The sequence below is a fragment of the Grammomys surdaster genome, unplaced genomic scaffold, assembly GCF_004785775.1.
Source record: "Grammomys surdaster isolate TR1022 unplaced genomic scaffold, NIH_TR_1.0 215, whole genome shotgun sequence".
NCBI lineage: Eukaryota > Metazoa > Chordata > Mammalia > Rodentia > Muridae > Grammomys > Grammomys surdaster.
In genome coordinates, this window is record NW_021604660.1 from 5,037,624 (window position 1) to 5,063,685 (window position 26,062).

A 26,062-nucleotide genomic window follows, 5' to 3' on the forward strand; every position below is an offset into this window, starting at 1 on the left:
GGGAACAACTGGTTTAACTAACAACAAAAGTCTCTCCCCTGTGTGACCAAAGAATCTAAAGTTACAACTAGTTTTAGGCAAGGGTTGATGCAAATTCTATTTCAAACTGAGCAGCTCAGGAGTGGGTTAGGAAATGTACTCTTTGAAAGTTTGGGATCTGCTCAGCTGAGAACCACACTTTGAGACCCACCAGAACTAAGTGCATAAAACAGAATACCTGGTATTTCTGCCTTTAAAAGAATTTTAGGGGATCTATGTGTATTTCCATAAAGTATATTTATATGATTTTGATATTGAGTGAAGGTAAAAATCCCTGAGTTCATTATTCAAAAGATGTTAAGAAGTCTATGGTTAAAGTCTGACCTATTCACAAAGGTGTATTTTAATCTGTGTTTGATTCACCTTCTTTTTATTTTTGCAACATGGAGAATTGCAGATGTTTTCATGCATGCTAGGCAAGTACTCTACAACTGAACTATGTCCTCAGGCCTGGCTCACTTTCCTGCCTTATTTTCTGTTCAGGTTATTGCTCTAACGCTAGACCTCAGTGATGGGCTCCTTTACTGGCTGGTGCAGGACAATCAGTGTATTCATTTGTACACAGCTGTTCTTCGAGGATGGAGGTAAGATGATCCCTGGAAGGCTCGAAGAGAATGCTCTGCCTTCCTAAACATGTCTTTTTATTTCCTGAGAAAGCCCTGATAAAAGGAGATAGGCTTCATCTATATACAGAATTTTTGGTATTATGCTCATTTTTATAAACAGTTAAATGAGCAATTCAATTCTTCGTATTCAGGCTTGCCTTCTGCTTTAGTATCAACCTATACCAATAGCAAGTTCATTCATTCACAAAGTGGCATGGGCATAATCACATGGGCATGCAGACTTTTATTGTTGTTGTTGATGGTTTTATGCGAACTGGATTTCAGGTGTGATGACTGAGCGAAGTTATTAGGTAGATCAGAAGGATGTTTTCTCAGGCCAGTGACTATCTTGTGTATCTGTGGATTGGGGTCCTTATAAACATTAGAATGAAGCCATTCATCCTGGGTAAACTTCCACAGATTATTTGGTCTTTGGCTATCTGCTTTTCCAACCTCCTCCAATAGACTTTCTTTAATATATATATATATATATATATATATATATATATATATATATATATATATTGTGTTGTCTCCAGTGTTGGGTTATTGTAAGTCCTTGGTGACTCAAAGACCTCTGTATCCATTCATATGGCCTCATTGAACCTTTTGAACAAATAGCAATTTTTGACCATTATTTTGTGGCTTTCTTTCTGGATGGGAACTTTTTCCCAAGGCTTGCAAGAACTTAGCACTTGGTCTTTCTTTTGCAACTGCAAGTGTTATGGAAACATAAGACAAACTACATGTAAACAATTTAGGTTGTGATGTTAGTGTTAACCAGACCACAAGGATTTGTTCAAGCCTGAAACTTTTGTATATTCTTGCACATACATATATATACATATACATATGCATATATGTATATATAATTGTTAATAATAAGAAATTTTGGTTTAAGTTTGGTAATTTAAGGAAAAATTTAAAAAATCAATTTAATATGAAAGTAAGTAAACATGTTGAAATTTGTTGCAAACTTCTTTTTTTGGTTATGTGTTCACAGATATACATGTATTTATTTAGAAGCACATAATTTCATGAGTGCTTGTATTTCCCGGTCCTCCCTCCCAGTCCAGATGCACATTCATTGGTATTATGTTTTAACAGTGGTGGGGATGCTACCATCACAGAGTTTGCAGCCTGGAGTACTTCTGAAATTTCCCAGAATGCACTGATGTACTACAGTGGTAGACTCTTCTGGATCAATGGCTTTAGGATCATTACAGCACAGGAAATAGGTCAGAGAACCAGCGTGTCTGTTTCGGAGCCAGCAAAATTCATTCAGTTCACAATTATACAGACATCTCTCAAGCCTCTACCAGGTACAATATGTTATCCATACCTATTGCTTTCATGCTTCTCTTCAATAGATGTTCAGATAGATACTCTCCCTCTTTCAACATAAGTAACTCTTAAGAAAAAAAATAATTTTTTTATTTATATATACCAAATTTAATCTTAAACAAAATTATAGCTTGCAAAAGTTAAAAACAATTTTAAAGATACTTTAAAATAATGGAAACATTCAACATTTATTTGTTTGTTTGGAGACAAGGTCTTGTGTAGTCAAGATTGACCTAGGAGTCATTTTGTAGCCGAGACTGTCCTTAAAGTTCTGATTTAAACTTAAATTCCTCTGCTTCCACCTTCTGGCGAGATTACAGGCATGCACCAACAAGCCTGGTTTTAATTCTAAGTATTAATAATTTCTGCTAGGTTTCCATGACCCTGTGCTTATTTTTCTTACCATTTCTTTCTTTTTCATTCCACAGGAAACTTTTCCTCTACTCCCAAGGTTATCCCAGATTCTGTTCAGGAGTCTACATTTCGAATTGAAGGACACACTTCAAGTTTCCAAATCCTGTGGAATGAGCCCCCTGCTGTAGACTGGGGCATAGTTTTTTACAGTGTGGAATTTAGCACTCATTCTAAGGTATGTTGCTGGTCCAGTGCTATTTTCCAAAGGACCTTCTTCACCATGTAGCCATGTTCATATGATTTGTACACTTAGCCAAGCACATCTCTTTGGTTGTTTTGTCCCAGCATGTGGTTACTAAGCATACCCCACAAGAACACATGCAAACACCCATGAGAACACATGCGCAGTAGTCTCTGGTCAGTGATAATTGCAGTTTTGACTTGGGTTTAACTGGTTTATCTCAGAACCATAACCATGATCAAAATTTGCATGTCTAAGATTTCAAGTTTTGATTTTAGAAGTAAACCAAAATTTAGAAATTTTTGTTAGTTGTGCATACAAAAATTAATAATTTTTTTCTCTAAAAATATTTTGTGCTTGTATTTTAGTTTCTGGCTATTGAACAACAATCTTTACCTGTTTTTACTGTGGAAGGGCTGGAGCCCTATGCCTTATTTAATCTTTCTGTCACTCCTTATACGTACTGGGGAAAGGGCCAAAAAACGTCTTTATCATTTCGTGCACCTGAATCAGGTAAATTAAAAAAAATTAAAACAATAATAAGACTCAAATTTTTTTCTTTGTCTGGTCTCAAATGGATAGTCAATACTAGTTAAAAATAACTTTCACTTTTATAGAAATGTATAGGTTCAATAATCTTTCAATGACTTCTTGGAGATTAGAATAGTGAAATCAAAATAAATCCTTAAATATATTCCAAAGATGAATAGTAGAAAGATTAAGGACTATTTTTTATACTTTAATGATATTTAAGAGGCAAAACATTTTTCAAGAATGTCTATAAAGCATCTTACTAGATGGACGGGCTATGAAGAGCAACAGGTATTAACAATGTTGGCAACTCAGGGATCTGAGCACAAGTAACTGGCATCCAGATTTTGTGCTTCTTGGAAATATATTTGAAAAAAGGACATCAGCCTTATCTGCACAGGTGTATATCACTTTGAAGTATACCAAGAATACTTACAGGCACCACACTTACATTAAAAATTTATTACCACCTATGCTTGAACCCCACACAGCTCTAAGGTATGCAAGACAGGTGTTATAATCTAGTCTGTGGAAGTGAGAAAGGAAGCCCACTACTAGAGACTTGTGTAAAAGAGCTGCTGAGCAGCAAGAACCTAATCCAGAAATTGTGCTGGAGTTTCATCAATCTCATTGAAGGCAAATATTGGTTAGTGATGGTATCAAAATAATTTAACTTCTATAAACTTCTGGTAGAAGATTCAGCAAGTAGTAAGAGTTCAGTAGACAGAGAGATCCACTCAGAAGTGAACACTTTATGGCACGATTTATTCAATAATACTTATCAATGAATCTCATGACAAGAACATAGTGGAAAATGGGCAATGTTCTGCCACAGATAGCATTTGGATCAAGGTAGGCTTTAACATTGTCTTGGGCTTCCAGCTTTGGTGGTGCAGTTCTGTGGACATGAACTTGATTGTATACCTGAAGGGATCCACTGGGGCCTATGACATCTGACAGATATTGAGAGCAGTAAGGAAGAATAAAGGGATTTGGTACAAACCTTGGAATATTTGCGACATAGCAAATAATTATTCAGTCTCCCTGATCTTTATTAAGCACTTCAATACTAGATTTGGGAATCTCTTAAGTAAAGAATAAGAATAGTTTTTTTTATGGAGTGTGGAAATGAATATATCTGCTTCTAGTATAATAGAAACAAGGCCATGATAACCAAATTGAGAAGCATGGCTTGTAGAAGTCAAATAATGTTGTAAAATCGTCAACTCTGTCAACATACCTTAAGTATTCCCAGAAGAGGGAGTTGTACATGAATTGTTGTGGTTGCAAAGGTCTTTCAGTGCAGAAGCATTAGCTGGATTGTGAGAGATGGTGTGAGAAGAGATAGGTCTTAACTACTGTTAGTTCATTATCATCTTAGCAGAGAGCATGGTGGTCCACAGATTGGCATTGCCCTGAATCTGAGAGCTTAAAGTACTGATTCATGGGCATCATGGAGAAAGAGAGACAGTGCACCTGGCATGGGCTTTTGAAACCTCAGAGTCTGTCACCCCAAGTGACACATTTTCTTCCACAAGGCCACATGGATTCTAACAAGGCCATGCCTCCTAATTCTACTATGCATTCAAATATATAAGCATATACATACACATATACATACATACATACACATACACATACACATACACATACACATATACATATATATATATACACACACACATACTCACATACACACATGGCTATTGTTATGCGAACTACTTCAAGGTATCATATGATAAGAAATGTATAGTATAAAAGGAACTGCAGATAGAATAGAGGTGTGAGTGAGGAACACTAGGAAGCAATGGGCCCGGAAATGGAGAAGGTGTGAGACCTTGCCAAGGACTTTCAAGACAGAAGAAGGATACATGGAATAGAAAGAGCCAGGAATGCTTGGCTTGGTTCAACTCTAGCATAGCTGAGGATGGGATGCCCAAGCCATACTCATGGGAGAACTGTCAGCCAATTCCACCACTTTCTGCTTCCTTTAAGGTTAGCATAATGAAGGTCAGAACCCATGTATGCTGTAGTTCACCCCCTGAACTGGGTGAAGGGCAGTTATAATCATTGCTTCCCTTCCTAATAATTAACATCAGTTAAACCACTCTAGGATGAGAGTGGATGTTATACTTTCTTAGGGATAACCAGTCACCTTTCATTTGTTTGGGGCACAGATGAGAAAGATGAGCTTGAATAGTAGTAATAGGACATTGGGTAGGGTATAAGGGCATCTTTGGATAGGATGTAAGGACATCATAAAGACTTGTGGAAATATCAAGATGGGCTTCTGAAGAAAACTGTAGATTATTACTCTAAGTAGAGCCTTATGAATGAGAACAATGAACTTTAATTTTCTGGAATGAGAAATGCTTTTTGCCAAGAGGTGCACACCATGATCATGGGTTATAAAATTCAGCCTTGTGGTATATCTCCTCTGTATGTGTGTCTACTTTTCAGTTCCATCAGCACCAGAGAACCCCAGAATATTTATATTGTCAAGTGGAAGATACACCAAGAAGACTGAAGTTGTGGTAGAGTTTAGGTGGAATAAACCTAAGCATGAAAATGGGGTACTAACCAAATTTGAAATCTTCTATCACATATCTAAACAAAGTGGCACAAATAGATCAACTGAAGATTGGATGTCTGCCAGTGTTACACCTCCAGTGATGTCTTTTCAACTTGAGGCCATGAGTCCTGGGTATACTGTTGCCTTCCAGGTATGAGAGAGAAAGCAGAGATAGACACCTTTTTGATTTTAGAAGTTATTTTCATTATTTTAAATCATGTTCTTTCATTTTTGTATGTATATATGTAACGTATATGGAGATGCCTATAGAGGCCAGAGACACTGGATCCCTGAAATAGGAGTTGCAGGTAGTTGAGTCCCCTCGTGAGTACTGGGAACTGAATTTGGGTCCTTGAAAGAACAATAATTGCTCTTCATTATCTCCCCAGCTCCTGGGCTCCATAATCTTGACTGTTTTTTTGAGAGTCTAGCATTTAATGACAGAGCCATCTTTCTAGCCCTGTGATATAAATTTTAATAGTGTAATAATGGGTGGCTAATTAAAAGACTGCACTAAGACTTCCTACCTTGGCCTGGTGGTGGTGGTCCACGCCTTTAACATCAGCACTTGGGAGGCAGAGGAAGAGGAATCTTTGTAAGTCCAAGGCAAGTTTGATCTACAAAGTGAAGGACTACACAGAGAAACCCTGTCTCAGAAAACTAAAAACCAAACAAAAACAAAACAAAATAAAAAAGAATTCCTACACTGTTAATAACTTAATTTCACTGTGAGCAGAGAAATCAGGTGGTCAGAAGTACATAGGGCAAAGAGCACAGCTTAGGTAAAGGATGTTTTGACAATAGTCTTGCATTCAGAGTATTGTGTCTGAGTACTCGTAGGCTACTTACCATGATCAAGTACTTTGTACTCTTTATCACAATTGATCCCTGGGTCTGTAAGCTAAGTCCCAAGGCTGTATGACTAGGCAATAATATGTCACATAACCCTGACCCAGTCTCTACTCCTATGGTAGCTGTGTGGATCCAAATAGAATGTATGTGAAATGCATACTTACTTTTGATTATTTTCTCCTTCTAATCCTCCTTTTAGGAAGTATAGGCAGTTTAACATATCATAATTTATACAATTTTATGTCTGTAAACTATTTTATATAACCTGATCTTGGAAGCAGTTGAAGACCATGTATTTATTTAAAAATACTTAATTGATGAGTAAACATTGTATGTTTCAAGTGTGATGACTATTGATTAGTTCCAGGTGTGATGTCTAGTGACTAGTTGTTCCAGTGATGGGGAATGATTGACACAATCAAATTAATCAGTACATGAGCACACCTGTGTTGCATAATAATTCTTCATGCAATGGAGAAATTTTCCATTCTTCACTTTTTTTTTAACATCAGAAAACCAACTGGTTTTCTGATATTGAAAACATTGGGTACAGGCCAATATTTTCTCCCTCGGTTATTTGTTATAATATGCTTAGACGTTAACAATGAATTCAAACTATTTATAATTAATATTAAGTGTATACAGTAAATATTTTGTAATTTATCAGTCATGGAATTTACTGCTAATGAGAAGATCTATGAATATATTTTTAATTTTTCTACCTTTCTTATTCTTTAGGTTCGAGTCTTCACATCCAAAGGCCCAGGGCCATTTTCTGATATAGTAATGTCTAAAACATCAGGTATTTGTTATCTAAAAATCTATAAATGATGATTTGAAACTATACATTTTTGATTGGTATGATTAGGAGTAGGAATGGGAGCTCTGGGTTAAAAGGTAAAGTCAGATAAAATACATTTTTCCCCACACCAAAGTAGTTTGAAGAAACTTAGAATCAGAGGTCCTAAGAGTTTTTGTTGAGCCTGACGTGTTAGACAGACCTGAAGTGGCTCATGGATTTTCAACACGGCTGGTGGTTTCTAACCTGAAAGTTGTTTCTTATGTGTACTGTCTATTTTTCACTTGTAGATATCAAGCCATGTCCATATCTCATATCTCTTCTCGGCAATAAGATCATATTTCTAGACATGGATCAAAATCAAGCTGTGTGGACATTTTCCCCAGAGGGAGATGTCAGCACAGTGGGGTATATAGCAAATGATGAAATGGGTTATTTTGCTCAAGGAGACTCAATCTTCCTTCTGAATTTGCACAATCATTCCAGCTCCAAGGTATTCCCTTTGTGATTCCTTTGAAGTGAAGAATGTAATTAAAATGGTTGGCCAATGGGGAAGCCTTCAAGATTAGAATGATTGAAATCACAACTAAATGCGTGGTCATTTAGCCATACATAAATACAGAAAGGGTTTGTGCATGTGTTAGTCAAGACTGGTTATTGGGTTTAAGGGACTGTTCTTGCTTCTGGAGCTTCTGAGGATAATAGAACAAGGATCTGAGAGAATCAACCTAAAGAGAAAAGAGAAAGATTTCTTTTGACTCAGTTTTAGAAGCTTCATCTGCAGTCCTTTGGCCTTGTTGCTTTGAGCCTGTAGTAAGCATGTATTTCATGGTAGGTAGTGCCCCAGGCAGTTCAGCTGCTCATCTCTTATTCAAGAGAGGACAGAAAGAAAGAGGCCAGAATTCCACAGTCCCATAGCCAGTGACCCCAAGACTCCTCACAAAGCACCCCCTTTAAAGGCTTACCTCTTCTCAATAGCTGCACGGTTTGGACCATGTCTTCAACACATGAGCTTGTGAGGTTTGAACCTCCTAGATCTGAAGTCTACCAGGAAACAAAACATTACAGTCCTTGATCTTCACAAAGCTTTGTGACTAATATAATGTAGCAGGAATATACAGTGTAAGAAAATGGCTTGGGGTACAGTTATCACAACATAGAATGAGTGAGGCTTGGGGTTACAGACAAGTTCAATGAATAATGATATGAACAGTTAAGGAAGTGTGCAAATGGATGACCACTCTTCTTGGCTGTCCCCCATGTTAGCTTTTCCAGGATGCACTGGTTTCTGACATTGCAGTAATTGCTGTTGATTGGATTGCAAGGCACCTCTACTTTGCTCTGAAAGCATCACAAAATGGAACACAGATATTTGATGTTGACCTTGAACACAAGGTGAAATCCCCCAGGGAGGTGAAGACTTGCACAAGACATACAACAATAATTTCTTTCTCTATATATCCCCTCTTAAGGTATGAACATCTTCATTGCAATGAAAGATATATAGATTTTAATGTAGTATCTTTGCTTAATATCAGAAGCTAACAATGGAAAGCTAAGATGTTTACTTTTTGATTTGTAGAGGGGATCACATAGTGCATAATGACTCTGAGCTATTGATGACCAGAACTCCCTTCCCATCTTCATGTTTTAGCTCCTGGGTGCCAGGACTACATGGTTGGGAGCCGCATTAAATTATAATAAATAATTCTGAGCCAAGATTGGTGGTCCATATGTGTCATTCCAATTACTCAGAAGCCAGAGGAAGGAGCCTTGTGGGTTTAAGGCCAACCACAGTGATTAAGTGAGACTGCCTAACTCAAAATGTAGAAAATAAGAGTAAGAAGTCTCAGTAATAGAATTCTAATCTAGACTCCAGGCTTAATCTCTAACATACACATTTTGATTCCCACAACTAACAGTTAAGGTTATAATCTCAACATATGCTTAAAATTTGACTAACACACAGGCTTAGCAGAAGGAAAGGCATAACAAATTTTTATATTGGTGAATTTTATAACAATGGCAGGTAGTAAAGACAAGATGTAGATGTGACCCAGACAGGGTGGGCTTCATAGAAGGCCAGCAGCTGTGGCCCAGTGAAAGTTCTTCTGGGTTTGTCTATCTTCATAAAGTTCATACCTTCATAATATAGTCTTCAGGCTATATTATTAAGCAGCTGAGTATTAATTTTTCTAGCTTGGAAAAGATGCTTTTAATTTTACCAAAAGCATGGGCATGAACTATTTTGAAACTAAGTTGTTTATTGACATTAAGAAACAGAAATAGACACCAGTTCTTGATGGAGCTTGGGGAAGAAAAGTTATCATCTGTTGGGCTCTGAGGGAAGAACTTGCACCGGGAGGATACTGTGCCATCAGCATGGGCAAAAGAGATCCCAACAAGATGTGGACAAAATGTCCTGGTAGGACCTCTTCATGCACACCTACCGGGAGGAAGACAAGAAGCACCCCAACTCCTCAGTCAACAAGTCTAACATCTTTAGAGCCCAGAGTGTTGGCTGTAACACATTATTTAAAACAAACAAACAAACAAACAAACAAACAAACAAACACCACTGGGCATCACTGAGTTGGACTTCCTGTGACCTTCTCTATTTCGGAAGGAAGTCATTTGATATTTGGAAATGCTTATTCCTAAGGCTGCACTTGTCGTCTTCTTATGCATGGTTCATCTTCGTTAGAAAGTAATATTTGAAGTGACATGTTTTTGTTCATTAAATTAAAAGAATGTTCCCCCTCTTTCTAATAGTCGCTTGTATTGGACAGAAGTTTCAGATCTGGGCCATCAGTTGTTCTACTGCAATATTAGCAATCACACCTTGCATCATGTTCTACAACCCAAGGCCTCAAACCAGCATGGAAGGAGCCAATGTTCTTGTAATGTGACAGAATCTGAGTTAAGTGGGGCAATGACTGTGGATACCTCTGACCCAGACAGACCATGGATATACTTTACCAAAGGGCAAGAGATCTGGGCCATGGATCTGGAGGGATGTCAGTGTTGGCAAGTCATCATGGTACCTGCTATCTCTGGTAATGTGCTGTAATTCATATTTTCTCTTCTTCTTTTTGATAGGTTCCATGTAACCCAGGGTGGCCAGAAATTCACTCAATAGCCAAGGATGCCTTTGAACTTCTGATCTTCCTTCCTCTACCTCCAAAGAGCTTGGATTACAGATATGTGTCACCAGGTTTAGTTTTATAAAGTGCTGACTACCAAACCCAGTAGTGTGTGCTAGACAATCTCAGCTGAGCTATATCCCCAGCATGTATATCCACATTTATAACAGCAGTTTCTCTTGTCCATTAGAAAGGGCTTGCAGGGGTTAGGGAGATGGTTCAGTTAAACTAAGAGATCTCTATGTCTAGGAGAATTAATGAACTCTGGGTTTATAAATTATAATCTTAGCTTCCATGGTGGCACATGTTTCTAATCCCAGAATTTGGGAGGCAGAAGCAAGCAGATCTCTGTGAGCTTGGGGAAGTCTGGTCTATGTAGTGAGTCCAAGACAGCCAGCCAGGACTACATAGAAAAATCCTGTATAAAACAACAACAACAACAACAACAACAACAACAACAACAACAACAAACCAGACCAAAATAAAACAAAACAAAAACCAAATTTAAATCTTAATCCTCACTGAATTTGACTAGTCTAAAGATGGGTAGTTACTAGAAAGAAACCCATAGCAAATTGACCTCTGGCTTCTTCATATGCACACAAGTGCATGCATACGTATGTGCTCACACTCATGCATACATATAGGAGCATAAACATATGTATATATGTATATACCATAAGAGATCACAAAACAAACACAACAAATAAAAAAGGAGGATTATTGCAGATTTAGATAAATTGATCAATCTGTAGAAAAAAATTTTTCCCTCAAGCACGAGGACCTGAGCTTGGTTTCCTCTACACACATCTATAATCCCACAGTGGCATGATGGGAAGCAGAGGCAGAGGCAGAGGGGCAGAGGGGCGGGGGCAGAGGGCCAGAGGGGCAGAGGGGCAGAGGGGCAGAGGGGCAGAGGGGCAGAGGGGCAGAGGGGCAGAGGGGCAGAGGGGCAGAGGGGCAGAGGGGCAGAGGGGCATAGGCAGAGGCTGGTGAGTCACTAGAAGCTCATCAGTCAGCTAATATAAGCTATTTGGCCATGATCCAGACCAAAGGAAGTAGCAGTGCCAATGTTTACTTTGACTTCACTGGGTCCATAAAAGATGAGAAAACATTGTTGAGCCAAATGGCATAAAATATGTTTGTTTTAATGTAGAAAGGTTTAAAACTTCGCAGTTTTCTAGCAAAAAAAGTAACTACATATATTATTTAGAGCAGAAACGTTAAGGTGCCTAATTTTATGTTAGTTTGCTTAATTTTTTTATCCTTTAATTTTTTCTTTGTGTTTTGAATCAGCAGAAAAACGAATCATTAGCTTAACAGTGGATGGGGAGTTTATATATTGGATCATGACAACAAAGGATGACACACGAATTTATCAAGCAAAGAAAGGAAGCGGGATCATCCTCTCCCAGGTGAAGGCCCCTGGGAGTAAGCACATCTTGGCTTACAGTTCAGCTCTGCAGCCTTTTCCAGGTAACAGGGTCATCCACACAACATGCTTGTTCCCTTTCAAGGCTGCCTATCCTTCCAGTGTCTGTGTTAGGCCCTCACTTCTACCCCACAAACAGCCTGCCTGCTGTTTACTCTGACTCACAAACGCACACAGCTTGGACTGCAGTAGGCAACGTTAGACATGGGCGCCTATGACCTGCTCTGTCCACTTGTCCTCTGTCTCTTCTTTCTGGTTTAGGCCTTTCAGTCAAAAGCATTGCATAAAGCCTCTGCTCTCTTGCAAGGTCAAGTACTATGTTTGTAGATCTATAATGTATTATATATTACATAGATTAAGTAGACTGCCTTGTAAGACATATTATAAGAAATTCTTTAGAGAGAAGGAAAATGACTTGGGTCAGAAGCTCAGATCTATGTTTTGATGGAGGAATTTCAGAGAAGTGAGTACTGGAAGAAAACAAGAATGATTATTTTTCTTAGTTGTTCTAAATGTAAGGTTGTTGACATTAATATCCACAGTGATTTTATTATGCCATGTGTGTGTGCTTATAATTGTGTACATATGTTTTTATAGCTATAAGACTTGTCTTTTAACTTGGATAGGAAATAAAGAGCACATTGAGTGAGGAAGGAGAAATAACACAGTGTTCACCTACAGATGACATGATCAACTACATAGAAAATTTGAAAAAGCTAGCAAGAACATTTCTCCTAAAACTCACAAGTTATCTGGCAAGTCTGTAGAATACTGCAAATTTAATTTTTTCAGAAACAAACAAGTCAAATTTTCAATAAAATGAGACTATTTGTATTATCAGCTCCCCAAATGAAACACTTGCACATAAGTCTAACAAAATATTTACAAACTATAAATGACAAATTCTACCAAATTCTGGTGGGAGTACTAAAAAGAAAGTGAAATAAATGTCCAGAGAGACTACATTCATGGATTTGAAGTCAAGATGTCACTTCTCCCTAATTTGATCTGTCAGTGCAATGCAGTCTTTCAGCATCCAGGAAACTATCTTATGGTATTGAGAAGTACACTGTAATGTTTGTATGAAGATTAAAAAAGAAACTAACATAATATCAAAGTAAAAGTGTAACATCAATAAGTATGAACTAACCTGAAGACCATCTACAAAGTTATAGCTATCAAGGCCCTGAGGTATTGAAAGACAGTGAATATAACTAAACAATAGTGTAACTAGACAGCTTGGAAACAGATCCTCATAAACATAGTGAAGGAAATCTTTGACAGAGGAATAAATGTAATATAATGACGAAAGGAGAATATTTGTAACAAGTTAAGTTAGAAAAAAACCTTTTAATCAACATAAAAATTAGCTCATGGTGAACTATAAACCTAAAGGTTTATATTTGGACCAAAAAAAGAAAGGAGCCATGAAATTATAAAAAGATGTGGAGAAAACACACAAGCATAGAAGGCAATGAAAGAAAGCAAACTGAAAAGATCACCTCACCTATTATATGATTACAACTGCATGACATTCTACAAGTGCAGAAATCACAACCATAGCGTGTTGAGTGGCTTTATCAACTTGACGCCAGCTAGAGTCACCTGAGAAGAGAGCATTCCTCCATTGGGGAATTATTTCTATCAGACTGGCCTGTGGGTCATCATTTTTTTCTTCTTTTATTGTAAGTAGTTTTTTTCTCTCATATAAAACATTCTGATTACAATTTCCCCTCCCTCTACTTTTGTCTCCTATCTGGACCCACCCCTTTTCTGTTTCTCAGCATGTTCTTAGCTGCTATTTGACGTTGGAGGGTCCAGCCTACTGTGAGTGATGCCATCCTTATGCAGGTGTGTCTGGGGAGAATAAAGAAAGCACGCAAGCAAGCCAGAGGAAGCAAGACAACAAGCAGTGTCCTTTTTTAGTCTCTTGCTTCAGTTCCTACTGTGGCTTCCCCAAATAACAGACACCCAAATAACAGGGTATGCCCTTGAAGCCAAATAACCCTTTCTTTTCCTAGTTGATTTTGGTAAACATTTTTCATAGCAACTAAGAAGCAAACTAGGACAGACAGGTAGTAATGAAATCAGGGGTTGCTAGAGGTTAAGGGGAAAAAGGATATGTAAGTTCAGCACAGAGTGTATTTAAGGTAGTGAAATGCCTCTGTAGGATACCATAAGGGTGGGACCATGTCATAAGACACTTTCTAAATCATCAAACACATAGCACAACAGAGAAGCTTGATAAAAACTATTACCTTTAGACAATAACATTTTCCAGTAGGCTCCTTGGCTGTAAGTCAGATGGTGCTTTGAGAGGTGTTATTGGTGATGAGGGAGTCTATGCATTTATTGGGACATATATGTGAGAGCTCTCCAATTTCATATCAATTTTACTGTGAACCCCAAACTACACTAGGAAAAAAATGTTGATTAAGAAAAGAAAATGCTGAGCCTTTGCCTGCAAGCATAGCAAAATATTATTAATAGTGTCAAGGATTGGCTCTCTCCCATGGAATGGGTCTCAAGTTGGACCAATCATTGGTTGGTCATTTCCTCAATCTCTGCTCCATCTTTATGCCTTCACATCCTGTAGACAGGGTAAATTTTGGGTTGAAGGCTTGTGGATTAGTTGGTGTCCACCCTCCACTGGAAGTCCTGTCTGGCTACAGGAGGAAGCCACTTAATCTGGGGTTGGAGGCCTAGACTCGGAATGTAAAGTGAATAAATAAATAAACTAATGGAAAAGTGAATACAAATATATGAGCAATTAGTAAAATAACTCAATTAAGGACTCTATCAAAACAATGAAATATTCAAAAATTTAAATTTTGTCTGCATGACAGTTACATGTTTTGAATTATATAGTTGGGCTTTGTAAGTCAAGCAGAAGAGCAAATTGTAGCACAAAATAAATACTACAGTATAAGTTTGTGGTTAAACAAGGAAATAAAGCAACCAATGTGCATCAGGGGAAAAAAAGGAATGAAAACAAGATGCAGTCTCTGTTTGACATTGAATAACAGCCCCAACATATACCTAACAGAAAAGGTTCTAAGGGTAGCATGAGTTTTTATTACAGAAACTCATTGCAGTCTAAGATTCTATCATAAGTGCGGAAGAAAGCTTCCTCTTTACCAAGCTGTAGGTCTTTGGAAGAGTGCTTTACCTCCATCTGCTGGAGACTTTAAGCAATTACTAATTTCTTTGCTCCTGAGATAGCATCTTCAAGATGTAAAGGATTTGAAAATGGAACAATGGAAGGAAGATGGGGGTGTGTGGACAGGGAGTGAAATCTTTCCTTCTGTACCAAATGACATTTCCAACATTTTAATATATCTACCACATTAGCTGAATAGAAACAAATAACATTACTCGGTGAGTAAGTTATTTTGCCCCATTTTTCCTAATATGATGATCACATTGTTTATTTAGACCAGAAATCAGCACAAATGAATAGCACCATGTATCTGAAGAGAGGCCCATTCTGTATCATTAGTGAAATTATTTTTTTTCCAACTCCTCAGGCCTTCCCAGTGTCCTCAAAGTTAGAATCAGGGGTTCTTTGTGCACTCCTTCTTCTCAGGAATCAAAGATGTAGGTTGATCTGCGTATGCTTTGCTCACTTTGGAATCCATGACTGGAATCTCCACATTAGGGTCATTTCCCAACAGCTTATGATCCATGACAATAGATAACATTCATCTGAAATGTGGAGTATGAGGCAGTAGAACGATATGTAAATACTTGTGAGTTAGATAACTCTCTCTGTAGAAGAACTGGAGGCACCTTCTCAAGGAAGTAGCGGAGTGGGCTCAATCAAATATTTGGTGCTTAGACATTCCTCTTCTAAGTTTCTTATTAGATGCAAAGGATGTATTTATAGTTTGCAAGCACCAATTAGTAAAGATTGTAGCTAAAATGTGTCACTCTCTCTTCTGGAACTCTGAAGCCCAGTCTGAGATTCCGAAGCTCCACATTCTACTGGTGGATAAGCAATAAAGTATCAAACTAAAAATGAATGTGCCTAGTATCATGGTAGAAGAATGCAGGTCTGTGATGGGGACACAGACGTAATGCTCTCCCCTGCGTTAGAGCAGGGTCACGGCTTCCCTGGAGATATGATGCATGAAGATCATTCCAGACTGTGGAGGGAACCTGCACCGGGGGCAGACAGGTAGAAACCTAGCATAGCTTGCAGACAGTGCAATGTGAGCAGAATAAAGTGTAACTTTGAAGAGTCAAGAGACAAGACAGAACAGTGGACAGGAGATGTGATTGTAAACTCCAGTAGACAATGGGCCAAGGAGTAGGTGTAGAGTTGTTAGGTTTCCGATTGATGATTGATGTGGGAGTGCTTCCTTGGGTGGGTGGTCCTGGACTGTGTAAGAAAGGAGGCTGAGCAAGGTACAAGGAGCAAACAAGTAAGCAGTGTTTCTACATGGCCTCAGGGTCAGTTCCTGCTTCCAGGTTCCTGTGTTCAGTTCCTGACTTGGATTCCATCAGTCACAGATTATAAAGTCTGCAAAGCATAAATAACCCCCTTTCCCCTCAAAATTGGTTTTTAATAGGTGTTTTATTACAGCAACAGAGTAGCAAACTAATACAGACACTGGCAGCCTCTTCTAGGCCAAAGCTCCAAAATACATCTATAGTTCCCTCCAAGAAAGGCTGTCAATTTGACAAGGGGTCAATTCTACTGATTAGTTTATGTCAACTTAACACAATGTCACTGAGAAGAAGGAACCTCATCTGAGGAATTGCCTCCAAAAGACTGAGTGGTGGCCTCATCTGTGAGGTATTTTCTCCATTCATGATTGTTGTAGAAAGGCTTAGCCCACTGTGGGAAGTACTACTCCTGGGCAGGTGGTCCTGGGCTGTACAAGAAAGTAGATTGAGCTACCCATGAGGCTCAAGCCACTAAGCAGTATTAATACATGGAGTTTGCTTTCAAGTCCTGCCTCCATGTGTCTGTCTTGGTTTTCCTTGATGGTGGACTATAAGCTGCAAGCTGAAATAAATCTCTTCATCTCACAAGTTGCTTTTGATCAATGTTTTCTCACAGTAGTAGCCACAAGCTAGAAGAAAGGAAACTTTCATTGTGGTGTGCCACTGGATGGGCTAGAGCACACATTCCTTCCTATTCCTACTGTAGTCGCAGTGACTACGGCTCCCTCAGTCTATTCAGGGTATGACATACCTGGTTGGGTGTTGTACATAGGTACTCTCTCATGCCATCAGGACGTGACTTCTGGTTTTCCTACATTTTTGTTGTTTTTTTGTCACACGGTCTGTCTAGGTACTTGAAGTTAATCTTGAACCCACTATGTCACCCAAGCTGACCTCAAGCTCTTTTTTATTTTAATGTCTTTATTAGCATATATTAATTATACATAGCAGTGGGCTGCATTATGGCATGTTCATATATGTACATAGCATACTTTGATCATACCCACCCTCTTCCTTCTCCTAGTCTTTCACTCTTGCTATTATTCTTCCTCTTAATCTTTTACTATTTCATATAATTTAAAAGTTTTTTTTATTTACTCGTGTGTGTGTGTGTGTGTGTGTGTGTGTGTGTGAATGAATGCAGGTGCATGCTTGTCATGATGTATCTGTAGAGGTCAGAGGACAATTTTTAGGAGTTCTTTGTCTTCTACTGTGGATTCTGGGGATCCAACTCAGGTTGTCAGGTTTGTAGGAAGTGCCCTTACCCACTTTTTCTACTTACCTGTCTTTCATTTTTTGTAAACCAATGAATTTCATTAGCATTATTTACAGTTGCATGCATCAGAGCATGTATACTTATCAGTGACCCTATCACCAAATAAAATATCTCTTTCTCACCAACCATTATTTGTATATAAATCTTTATAGAAACTCTATGAGCCTTTCCCACTTTAATGACTAGGTGTCAACACGTCAGATTTTGTGGTGATCCTATGCAGGTGGTCACAGCTACAGTGAATTTAAGAGTGCAATAACATGGCATACACAAACGTTAGCATCAAACCCATGCCCCTCTTGAGCCTCTGCCTCCCAAGTGCTATTTTTACAAGCATATGCCACCATGCCAGCTAGCTTCAAACTTTGCTATCATGTCTTCTAGTAAGTTCTTACAAGATTGCTCCTGCTCCTAGTGATATGGTGGCTGCATCTTAGTCAGGGAGACAGCGAGGGTCAGGGATGTCTTACAGAATATTTGCCCTTCATTATCAGGGAGGCAAATGCCACTTTGGAAGGTTCGCAGAGTAGACACCTACCAAGATTGTGTAATTGAACTTTGGAAAATGAGTTTCCTTTGGGTATGCTATCCTAAACATCAGACATGTGTGAGTGTAGAGAAAAGGTGTAGTGTGCTGGGAGGATCGGGGATAGTGTGCCAAAGCCAGGGCCTCAAAGTAGACACACTATGTAAAGCATCTCATACTCATCATTTCAATGTAAAGTTCTGTGTACCCCACAAATTTGTCTCTCACATTTGCTATCACCCTCGTTAGATGAACCTACTATTCCTTTTTTTCTTATTGTTTTAGATAAAGCATATCTGTCTCTAGCTTCAAATATGGTAGAAGCAACTATATTGAATGCCACCAACACCAGCCTCACACTCCAATTACCTCCAGTCAAGACAAACCTCACGTGGCGTGGTATTACCAGCCCCACATCAACATACCTGGTTTACTATATGGAAGCTAACAGAGCAAACAATTCCGACAGGAAATACAGAATGCTGGTAAGCCAAGAGCTGGCTGCTCTTGTCTCTATAAGATGCTCTTACTTGATGTAAACCTTTGAATCACGTGTTCTGACAAAGATATTTTAAGCTTCTTTGTTTTAAAACTTCTTCCAGTCAATGACTGATCGAAGCATATTGGTTTCTAGCCTTCTTGCCTGGGAGTAAGTTCAACATTAGGGAAACTTATTAACACTAGCTATGGGTTGTCATGGTAACTGTTTCTTGCAGGTCTTGAGAGACAAAATTTATTTCTCTCCCTAATTGATAGAACCTGTTTCTATGACCTGACAATTAAATGGAAGAGCCAAGGATTGAATCAAGGAGGGAGAATGAGACTATTTTGTGTCCTTTTACGACATTTATCTAATATAAAATATAAATTATATTTTTGTCTACTTGTTTTGTGTGTTCTGATATGTACTCTATAGACTCCATCTGCTTGTCATCTGTAATTGTTTCTCTAGTTGTGTGGAATAATAGACATACAGTAAACAGTGTACTCATTGTTTCTCTCTGTCTCTCTGAGACATCATTTTACTGTATAGTCCTAACTGGCAGAAAACTAGCCCAATAGCCCAGGCTGGCCTTGTGATTACGGTGGGATGCCTTGCCTCTGGTGTAATATATGACATTACAGGCACATATCACTGTGCCTGGATGTAGCTGTTTCTTGGATGAATGAATTGCTACTATTCACCTCAATACCAGTGTATTTGGTTGCCGTTTGGTTATTAGCATAATGGAATAATCTGTGTTCCATATTTTTCTTTGTAATTGTTTTATTTAAGCAATTTAAAGGAGGGAAATTGATCATCAGCCTTAGGCATTAGATACTGTGTGTTGTCATAAAGTGTACATTACGCTGAATAAGATATGTTACAGTGCAGGACATTTTTGGTATTAGACCAACTATAGTTTCCTGTCTGTAAAGTAAGACAAGTATAAGTCAGGTACTCTTAATCTTGGCTTCACACAAGACCACTCAGTCAGGATTTCCAAGACTGGTACCAAAGCATGTGTACAGAAACCTTCTTGGAGGGTTTTAAAGCACAGGCAGCATTGAGAACCAGAGCCTCCAGGATGTTGCTCAGTCCAATAAACTTGATTTCTGAGAATCTTTAACTGTATTTATTTGATCTTTCATTATGTTCACATAAGTTTGCAAATTGACAATTCCACATTGTGAGGCAATGAGAATAAAATGTTGTTTCTCTTCCAGATCTCACTGCCTTGTGTGGTGAGTCATTCCACACTTGCCCAGAGTAGCCTGCTAATCATCTGTCACTAATTCATGGAGACAGTAAACAAGTCAAGTCTGTTAGATTAAGACAGTAGTATCAAACAGTTCAGCGCAACTGTTTCCAATCATTTGTATGAAATATAAGAATTGAATAGTTAATGAAAAATTCAATGACAGGAATCACAGGAGAATGTAGCCCGGATTGAAGGTCTGGAGCCATTTTCGACGTATGTGATTCAGATAGCTGTGAAGAACTATTACTCAGATCCTTTAGAACATTTACCTCTGGGAAAAGAGATTCACGGAAAAACTAAAAGTGGAGGTGAGTTCTGGGCTACTGTAGATGTCTAGTGTGGAATTCTATGATATGTATGATGCCCATGTCTGTATTTTTCATCTGAATGCTAAGTAATCACCATTATGGGGGTGTTTAACGTTCAATAAGAACTGTGAATTCTGAGAAAACACTTTAGAGTCTTGACCCTGGCTCTAACCCCTGACAAGACTGAGTCCAACAAAGCACAAAGAAACTAGAAGGTAAGACATCAAAATGTAGATTGACCAAGAAGCTCATGCAGTGTCACTCTCCCCTCATGTAATCAGAGGTTTCTGCACATGTGGCAGGATAAGAAAACCAAGATATAATGTGAATTTTGCCCATTGCCCTGGGACTTAAAATAATACAGCCTCACAGTTTTCGAAATAGGAGATTGAGACTCTGAAGGCTGGAAATAATTTCTCTCAGCTGTTTTTGATGGTTGTCACAAAGCTTTCTCAAATTTCATAGTTCATCACTGCCTGTAGATTTGAGCTGGGGTCAGAGAGTGATTTGGTCATTAGGCAAAAATAGACAACATCTTTTCAGGCAGCCTGCTCACTTCCCATTATGTAAGTGGCCAACTTTCCTTTGGACCTCTGTAACTCGTTCTGCTCACATGATAGCACTGTTCCTCAACTGACTCTCTTGCTTTTTTCCACCACCTAGTGCTGTTGCAATGTCCCTTATCCTTCGATACTGTTTATTTCAGTGCCTGGGGCAGTTTGTCATATCAACACAACTGTGCTGTCAGACACCAGTCTCCATGTATTCTGGACAGAATCGCATAAGCCAAACGGACGCAAAGAGTCAGTCCGCTATCAGCTGGTTATGTCATACCTGGCTCCAATTCCTGAGACTCCTCTGAGACAGGGTGAATTTCCAAGTGCCAGGCTTTCTCTACTTGTCACTAAACTATCTGGTGGACAACTCTATGTGCTGAAGGTATTGTGTGTCCTGGGCACATTTTTTTTTGTTAATTGGTTGTTTTATTTATTTATATTTCAAATGTTGTCCCCCTTCCAGTTCTCCCTTCTGCAAACTCCCCATCCCATCCCTCTCCCCTTTGTCTCTAAGAGGGTGCTTCCCCACCCACCTACCCACTCTTACTTCACCCTTCGAGCATCCCCTAATGCTGGGGCATCAAGCCTCCACAGGACCAAGGGCCTCCCCTCCCATTGATGCCAGATAAGGCCATCCTCTACTACATATGTATCTGGAGCCATGAACCCATCCATGTATACTCTTTGATTGGTAGTTTAGTCCCTGGAAGCTCTGGGTGGGGGGTCCAGTTAATTGATATTGTTGTCCTTCCTATGGAGTTGCAATCTTCGTCAGTTCCATCAGTCCTTCCACTAAACTCTTCCACTGGGGTCTCCAGGCTCAGTCAGATGGTTGGCTGTGAATATCTTCATCTGTCTGAGTCAGATGCTTTGCAGAGCCTCTCAGAGGTCAGTCATGCCAGACTCCAGTATGTGAGCACTTCTTGGCATCAGCAATAGTATCTGGGTTTGGTGTCTGGCAGATGGAATGGATCTCAAGGTGGGGTGGTCTGTGGATGGCCTTTCCTTCAATCTCTGCTCCATTTTTGTCCCTGTGTTTAATTTAGACCGGAACAATTCTGGGTTAAACATTTTGAGATGTGTGGGTGGTCCCATCCCTCAACTGGGGGCCATGCCTATCTACTGGAGGTAGTAGTCTCTTCAGGTTCTATCTCCCCTCTGTTGGGTATTTCAGCTAATGTTATCCTCGTTGGGTCCTGGGAACCCCTGGCTTCCCTGTTGTCTGGGACTTTCTAGAGGTTCTCCACCCCCCCACCCCCACCCCCCCACCCCCACCCCATTCTCCACCTCCTACTGCTACATGTTTCTGTTCATTCTGCTGATCCTCTGGACTTCTCTCCTGTCTCTTTCCATACCTGATTCTGCTCCCCTTTTCCCCTCTTTCCCTCCTCTCTCCCTCCAGGCCCCTCCTTCTCTCTACCTTCTTGTCCTGGGCACTTCTAATTGCCATATTTAAGATCATGTTCTGCGAAGACTAAGATTTTTTTCTTATTTATTTATTTATTTATTTATTTATTTATTTAAACAAAAAAGGTTCTGGCCTGCCACCCGGAGGAAATGTGGTGTACTGAGAGTCATCCTGTCAGTGTCAACATGTTTGACACACCAGAGAAACCTTCTGTCTTGGTTCCAGAGAACACTAGTCTGCAGTTAAATTGGAAGGCTCCATCTAATGTTAACCTCACCAGATTTTGGTTTGAACTCCAGAAGGTAGACTTTTGATGCAAATCCTTGTTTTATGATCTGCAATAAGCTGGAAAGATTTTTTTTTATGACTAGAATGTTCTCTTGTATAAGTCAATAGTGCTTGCCAACATCTATTGGCTCAGATTGGCATGAGAAGCAGTAAATTATCCGGTAAAGTTCTGTCCAAAATAGCGTCCAAGGTTCAGTTTGCTTTGAAGGGATGGCAGTGTGGCTCATGGGTAAAGGTGTTTATTGTCAAGCCTGAGGTCTTGAGTTTGATCCATGGGACCCACAAAGAAGAAGGAGAGAACCTGTTCTCACAGATTTTCTTCCGATCTCTAGACACAAGTCTTGACACATGGGTATCTCCACTCCCACCCCCTCCCATATTAAATAAATGCAATAAAAATGTGACTTTCAGAAGACTCATATAGGGCCTGGGGATATAGCTCAGGACTTAAGAGCACTGACTACTATTCCAGAGGACCTAATTCAATTCCCACATGGCTACTCACAACTGTCCCAGGGGATCTGACTCTGTCTTCTGGCCTTCAAAGAGAACTGGAAACATACATGGTATATGGACATAGATTCAGGCCAACCACCCCTACACATAAAATTATAAGAGCTGTGTAAGTCATCTTACTAATTTTATGTTGAATAAAATGTTAATTATTAATAAACTTGATTTATATGTTTTCACCTTTAAAATCCATAACAATTAGGTGTTTTCTCTGAAAAACCAATAAGCAAACCAATGAGCAAAAAGCTAAAACCGAGTTTGGAAGTGTGCTTTCCACATTTCAGTAGGGTAGAGCAATGGGAGAGGGTGAAGTGAGAAGCCACTTTATTCCCAAACAGTTTGCTGTGAATGTGTGAAGTTTAAAATGTTTCTTTATTCATCATTCTTCTTGATTTATTAAGTCAATGCTCAAACTGACGTTTAAGATGTCAGTTAACCAGACCCTGTTCAGGAAATTCACACTGGCTTTAACAGTGGTGCACCAAGAATAGATTATTAAGATTTTGTAATTGTTGTTCGCCATTTTTTACCAATGCTTAGTTGTGTACATGTCTGTGTGTTCACAGGCTTATGTAAAGATTGTTTGAGACCGTCTTGTTTTGGAATTGCTTAAAGCAAATTAGAACTGTAGAGATCTCACTTTTAAAAAAAGTCAGATTGTTCCCTTTTTTGCACATTTATTTTTTGAAACAAAATTTAATTGAATATTCAATAATTTGTTACATGACTGCTACATATTTGATAGCATTCACACCATTCCCCTCTCTTTCCTCCTTCCACTTCCTTTTGATAATTTCATAGGTGGATATTTCCTAATTTCACTTCATCTCTCTGCCACTCCTCTTTCTTACACCCTCCCCTAGGCCCGCTCCCCCCCCAAATCCCCTTTCCAAAACATCCTCCTCCTGCTGTGTTTATCTTAGTAACCTGCTGAGTTAAAGCAGGGTTGCTTTCTTGTACACAGTGTGGAGCTATTTACTGGTCAACTCACCTGTGTCTCTACCCTTGAAGAAAAATAACCCCTTTCCCCAAGCAGCCATTAATTATGAGTAGCTCATCAACTAAGGGGGGATGCCAAGTGTCCCTTCCCCACTTGTGCTCACATGTTGACAGTGTTCTTGTTCTTATTCAGCCTCCTTCTGCTGCCCTCTATGTCTGTTTCTTGTCCAACAGCAGCCCCCTCTGCTTTTATGTCATCTACATTCCACTGTTTCCTTAAAGTGTCTCCCTCCCATGTCATGGTCCCATTTCTCTTGTAGGTTCTGTCCCCCCCCCCCTCCCTCCCTCCCTTCTCTTTCTCTCTCTCTCTCTCCATATGTATATATATATATATATATATTTGTGATTTTGCTCTTTTTTAATAAGAGTGAGGAAATAGAAGATCAAGTACTGAATATTGAGTATGTAGCCTTTTTTCTTTTTTATACTGCAACTGTTTTAATGACTTACCTATTTGAAATGAAGACTTTATAAAGGTAAGGATAAATTGGAGAGATTGGAAGATTATTCTCTTTTGGACTTACTTAGATGAACTTTTCTTTATAAATAGAAGAACAATATGGTCAACTTTGTCGTTATTTCACACTTTCCATGCTGGCAAAATAAAGACATCAGAACATAAGCTGAGGATTTATTTATTTGTTTGTTTTGAGACAAACTCTTATCCAGCCTATGCTAGTCTTGAATTTTTATATAGCTGGGCATAACTTTAGACCTTGAACTTCTGATTCTTCCTTCTGTCCCATCTTCTGCATACTAAGATTAAGGTGTACACCACCTCACCTGGACCGTGATGTTGGGAGGTACCAGTGCATTATTATTTTTTACTTCTTTCCCTATCCGAGAAGCAACAATAACATCTCCTTCCCCTTGAGTTTACACTGAGCTGCATTAGGTTTACTTAAGTCCAAAAGAGAACAATTCTTCAGTCTCTCCAGTGTAGCCTTATTTTTATAAGGTCACCATTTCGAATAGGCAAATCATTAAAAACAGTTTCACTGTAAAAAAAAATATGCATAATAGGTAGGCACTTTGCCAACTTAGCTACACCCCCAGACCCCAAGCTATTTTTTATCTGTTTCCTGAATTACATAGATTTTAAAAGATATCTAAAAAGTGTATATAAGTAGCACACATGGCATTTAAAATTGGGGGAAAATGTGGCTTGTTTTCAAAGAAGTCCATTGAATTGTGTTTTTTCCTCTTCATTTTTTTTTGTTTTCTACTGAAATTACATATTTCTGAAGTTTTGATATATAAGATACTATAGGTTTGACACTCTCCAAAACTGCACAGACAGTCATGCAATCCCTCCAGGGTAGCTCTTACCCCTGCCCTTGTGAGCTTCTGACAAAGGGATGGTTCCAACTCCCTGTGATTTTTTACTGGGATAGCCCACTAAAGCTGCCAAGTTGGTGGTCTGCCCAGAATTCACTACTGCAGTGAGGCCAATCAGCTGCCAATTTTCCAGCAAGTGTTCCCAATAACCATCTTACCTGCATTTTAGGAGCCTTGCTGATGCTGCAGACTGCTGAGTCCCCTAGTCCAGTCACTAAAGGTAATTTATATACCATATTGTTAAGAAGGCAAGACCTAACTAGTTAAAGATTTTAGCTGGAAGTAAACACACACTTTCTCTCTCCCTCCCTCCCTCCCTTCTTCCTCCTGCTCCTCTACCCGGTCCTCTCTCCTTCTTCACCTTTCCCTCCCTCTTACACACACATACACACACACACACACACACACACACACACACACACACACACACATTCAGCTTGAATACACATTGCATTGAATGGTCTGCTTCATTAAGCCATTTCATTATGTGTCAGTGGGACTGCTGTGTTCATGAGTTTAGTGCAGGCAGTGCCTTGAATAACACTTCTGCTGCTTACTATTTTATTCCCTCTCTTCTTTCCAGTAACCCCCAACCCCTGATTTTTTTGTAACATGGTGGTCTATCTCCTGAAATTGCAACAGAAGATATTTCTAACTTTGACAGAAACTAGTGTAAAGTGCCTATTTGATGATATGATATGACTTCATGAGGGCTGAATGAAAAAGGAGATGCAGAGGAAAGGTTA

The 26,062-nt window shown here is 39.1% G+C and overlaps 1 protein-coding gene across 5 annotated transcripts in view; it reads left to right on the plus strand.

Moving 5' to 3' along the window:
* Ros1 (ROS proto-oncogene 1, receptor tyrosine kinase) overlaps window positions 1-26,062 on the plus strand; it is a 108,078-nt gene that overhangs the window by 45,124 nt on the left and 36,892 nt on the right. For 2 of the 5 annotated variants that reach the window (XM_028772596.1, XM_028772600.1), the window contains exons 18-31: window positions 523-623; window positions 1,752-1,966; window positions 2,417-2,577; window positions 2,952-3,096; window positions 5,575-5,837; window positions 7,277-7,340; window positions 7,628-7,830; window positions 8,604-8,809; window positions 10,110-10,393; window positions 11,777-11,956; window positions 18,449-18,648; window positions 20,069-20,213; window positions 20,920-21,155; window positions 22,304-22,480. In XM_028772596.1, the coding sequence (XP_028628429.1) occupies window positions 523-623; window positions 1,752-1,966; window positions 2,417-2,577; window positions 2,952-3,096; window positions 5,575-5,837; window positions 7,277-7,340; window positions 7,628-7,830; window positions 8,604-8,809; window positions 10,110-10,393; window positions 11,777-11,956; window positions 18,449-18,648; window positions 20,069-20,213; window positions 20,920-21,155; window positions 22,304-22,480 (2,580 nt within the window). The remainder of the gene's footprint in view (window positions 1-522; window positions 624-1,751; window positions 1,967-2,416; window positions 2,578-2,951; window positions 3,097-5,574; window positions 5,838-7,276; window positions 7,341-7,627; window positions 7,831-8,603; window positions 8,810-10,109; window positions 10,394-11,776; window positions 11,957-18,448; window positions 18,649-20,068; window positions 20,214-20,919; window positions 21,156-22,303; window positions 22,481-26,062) is intronic. The other 3 variants (XM_028772599.1, XM_028772598.1, XM_028772597.1) reach the window with 3 other exon arrangements.